Below are 3,818 nucleotides of genomic sequence, written 5' to 3'. Positions count from 1 at the left end.
TATTTTACAAAAATAAAACAAAAGGCTGTCAAGGCAGCAAAAAACTAGATAACAAGAACAACTAAGGAGAAACATAACAGTTGAGTGAAACCAAACAATGAGTCAGTGAGGGTGTGGAGTGAAAGACAACTATACTGTATAAAAAACAGAGGTGAAGAAATTTATAGTTATTAGAGTTTAGTACTGATGTTAAAAGCACAACACTAAATTTTTAGGTTTTCCTTTTTATAATGTTTAATCTATTATGTGTTGATTGATATAGATTAGATACATGACCGAAATATCTATAGCAACACATATTTATCCATTATGAGAACAGTAGGTGAGAATTTTGTATGAATGCCCGTGATTCAGCCGTAGGTCAGTAGGGGGCGAACACGGGCATTGAAGACTCTGTATAAATGGATCAACTTCCTGTTTTGCCGGCAGTGCGTGGTTTCCTGTCAGCGGTGACAATAAACCCTCACTCCAGAATTCTGGTTTTGTATGGTTTTATTCCAACAATCATATTATTTAACATTGGTGGTTTTCTATTTACTTCAGTCTTTGAACACAAATATTTCTTACAGTTTTGGTGACCCCGACGTAGGCATGGGCTGAATACCGATTTCACGGTATACCACGGTATAAAAAATTCACGGTGTCAAAACCACTAAAATTTTCCGTCATACCGTGCCTACGGTTTAAAAGTTTTTTTTTGTTTGTTTGTTTTGGTTTGGTTTTTTATGTCTCGTCAGAGAGAAAGAGGTGAAATCCTTCCGCTCGTGTTCGGACTTTGACCCCGCCCCCCGTGCACCCCGTAGCTCTTCAAGTAGCACTCAGCTGCGGCCAATTTTACAGATTGCAAGATGGCGGAAGGAGGCGAGGATCTCCCAGAACTTTTCCCCCCGTCTAAACGAATTAAATTGGCTATATGGGGATACTTTGGCTACCGTAAAAAAAACAGACGGCAACGGTTTGGAGGAAGAAGGTAATCCTACATGCAAAACATGCTTGCGGAGAGTGGCAGCCAAAGGAGGCAACATGTCGAACATGATAGCGCACCTACGAGAGCACCACCCGTCACTGTTTGCTACATACAAGGTAAAGTTATGCTATTGCTATCTTGAAATGAACGAACTACTTTTAGCATCAGACAGTGGTGAAACAGGCTATCACTGCGTTACTGTGGCTTATTGTGTCAGTCACAACTTGTTTGAAAGAGTGTTGTGGAGTTGATTAATTGTGTATTTAGTTAGCTTTAAGTGAAAGGCAAAAGAACCAAGTCCCTTCATAGCTTAGTCAAGCAGCTCTTTAACTGAACGCGCATTTCTTATAAACATCAAAGGGAAATGAGTTTTCTGCATTACGGTTGGTCAAAAATACGACGGAGTATTATGTCCAAAGTCCAGACATTTTTTTTCTAAATTACTAGAGTTGAAGTAAAAAATTACAGGAAATTTGACTAAAGTTTTTATATTATGTGAACTCCTACAAAAAAAAAAACAGTCTTACCACTGCCTTAATATGAGGAATCTTTTACAAAACAAGAAATATTTCTATTTTAACATGTCAGCTGCTGTTTAGCTGAGCTGGTCACATCAGATATTGATAACTCTTAAGCTTTTTTTCTTATTGAAACAACCTTTTTTCTCCTAATTTGACAACTTTCTTCTGTTAATTATATTATGAAAATATTCTTTTAATATAACTTTATTCTGGTATTATTACAACTTTAGTCTTGTAATTTTCATATAATAAACAACTTAGTTTGGCCCTTCTCTGTCTGTCATACTAAAAACAGCTTCTAAAGAAATTTAAAGTTGATTACTGTAGAAAATATAGTGATAGATTAATTTGRAATTCCAGTTAAATTCACATCTATTTTAACTGCTTTCTTTTTTAGAATAACGGTGGCTCTGGCAGCAACAAGTCATATACAGCAAAAGGTGAAGATCAGCCCACAATTCAGCAAGCATTTAATAAGCAAGTCACCTATGCACCCACATCAAAGCATGCTAAAGACCTTAACAGTGCAGTGGCATACTTCATTGCCAAAGACATGATGCAATTTCAAGCTGTTGAGAAACCTGGGTTCCTGAAGCTGATGAAGATGGCAGTTCCACTTTTCAAAATGCCATCAAGAAAATTTTTCTCAACTAATGAAATCCCCAAGATGTACTCAGAGGTCAAGGCTCATGTGCAAAAACAAGTGGCAAAACGGGTGTGGTTTTCTGCAACAACTGATCTGTGGACTAGCAGTGGTGGTAGTGGAGAACCTTRCATCAGCTTCACAGTGCATTTCCTCTCCCCAGAGTGGGAACTCAAGTCCTTCTGTCTAGAAACTGTTTTTCCCAGAGGACCACACAGCTGAACACATCTTGGAGTTTTTTGAAAACATGTTTCAGGAGTGGAACATGACAAGTGGCAGTTTGTCTTCCACCACAACAGACAATGCAACAAATATGAAAAAAAAAACATTTCAAGACCAACCTTATGTTTGGCTTGGATGTTTTGGCCATAATCTTAACCTAGCTATAGCTAAAGCACTCAAAATTCAAAAAGTTGACACCGCTGTACGAGCATGCAGGCATCTTGTACAAGGTTTCTCTCGCAGCTGGAAAAGAAAAAGAGAACTGAAGAAACAGCAAGCAATCCTGGAAATACCTTAAAAATCACTAATACATGATGTAGTGACAAGATGGGGGTCCACTTTCAAAATGATTGAGAGATTTCTGGAGCAGCAACAAGCATGCTGTGCAGTTCTTGCAGGAGACAGGAGCTTACGGCATCTAATGCCAAAAGACAATGATGTGCAAAYGCTGGAGAGGGTCTGCCAGCTGCTGGGGCCTCTCAATGACTTTACAGATTTACTTGGCTCTGAAAAAAACACTCTCTCATCTTTGAAGCCTGTTATGGAACACAGCAGTAACCTACTGGAGGAGAAGAATGAATATGATGCCTTAACAAAAGAAATGAAAAAGCTAATGATGGACGATCTGCAACACCGTTACTCCTGTGAGAAAGTCAAGAAAGTGATTGACCTGGCTTGCTTCACTGATCCTCATTTCAAGGACAACTTTAGTCAAAACAAGGATGTTGTTGTCATGTTTGCTGAAGAAGAAGCTGTGAACCTGGCAGACAGAATCTCACTGCCACCTCAAGAATCACCTGCAGCCACTGCTGACCAAGAACAGGAAACCAGCACGTCCACCACCACTGCCTCCTTTGCTGGTACAAAAAAGAAAGACAAATCACTGCCTTGTTTGCTGAAAGAAATAACATCAGCAAAACAGCAGAGAGTTCAAGCTGTAGATGGCTTACCAAAAGAGAGAGTGAAAATTGAGATAAAGCAATATTTGTCTTACGCCCCAATCTCCTCTGAAGCTGACCCACTGGTATGGTGGATGACACACACGGAGGAGTTACCTCTTCTCACAGCATTGCAAAAAAATATCTCTGCATCCCAGCGACCTCTCAGAGAGGGTTTTCAGTTCTAGTGGACACATCCTCTCACCTCACCGCTCCAAGCTAAATACAGGAAAAGTGAACATGCTGACATTCCTGCATCATAACTTGCACTAAGAGTAATTTATGCAGTAAACCTCCAAAGGTGTTGAGAACTTGATTGAATTTTAAGTTCATGTCAGTTTTTTTAAGTTTGTTAGAATAAGGACTGCATTTACTGTTCACAAAGACTGCATCTTAACTTGCACTAAGAGAAATGTATAGTTAATCTCCAAAAGTGTTGAGATTGAATTTTAAGTTCCTGTCTGTTTATTTTCTTTAAGTTTAATTTAAGGATTGCATCAAGGACTGCATTTATTTTTATTTAAAAG

At 38.8% G+C, this 3,818-nt stretch overlaps 3 protein-coding genes across 3 annotated transcripts in view; all 3 read left to right on the top strand.

Moving 5' to 3' along the window:
• Positions 1–3,818, top strand: part of LOC106532670 (cytochrome P450 2F2) — a 41,025-nt gene that overhangs the window by 14,440 nt on the left and 22,767 nt on the right. The window lies entirely within an intron of this gene.
• LOC106532675 (zinc finger BED domain-containing protein 1) lies at positions 633–2,603 on the top strand. Its single transcript, XM_014028805.1, has 2 exons — positions 633–1,083; positions 1,886–2,603. Exons 1-2 carry the CDS (start codon positions 1,024–1,026, stop codon positions 2,351–2,353), a joined length of 528 nt encoding a protein of 175 aa, XP_013884259.1. The 5' UTR covers positions 633–1,023; the 3' UTR covers positions 2,354–2,603.
• LOC106532672 (zinc finger BED domain-containing protein 1) lies at positions 2,610–3,417 on the top strand (the record flags this gene model as incomplete). The annotated part of the gene is given in 1 exon segment (XM_014028803.1): positions 2,610–3,417. A coding segment is annotated over 1 exon segment (718 nt), but the record flags the coding sequence as incomplete, so codon positions are not given.

This window comes from Austrofundulus limnaeus, unplaced genomic scaffold (assembly GCF_001266775.1).
Source record: "Austrofundulus limnaeus strain Quisiro unplaced genomic scaffold, Austrofundulus_limnaeus-1.0 Scaffold809, whole genome shotgun sequence".
Taxonomy (NCBI): Eukaryota; Metazoa; Chordata; class Actinopteri; order Cyprinodontiformes; family Rivulidae; genus Austrofundulus; species Austrofundulus limnaeus.
The sequence above is the reverse complement of the archived record's forward strand: the minus strand, read 5'-3'. Positions and strand labels throughout refer to the sequence as shown.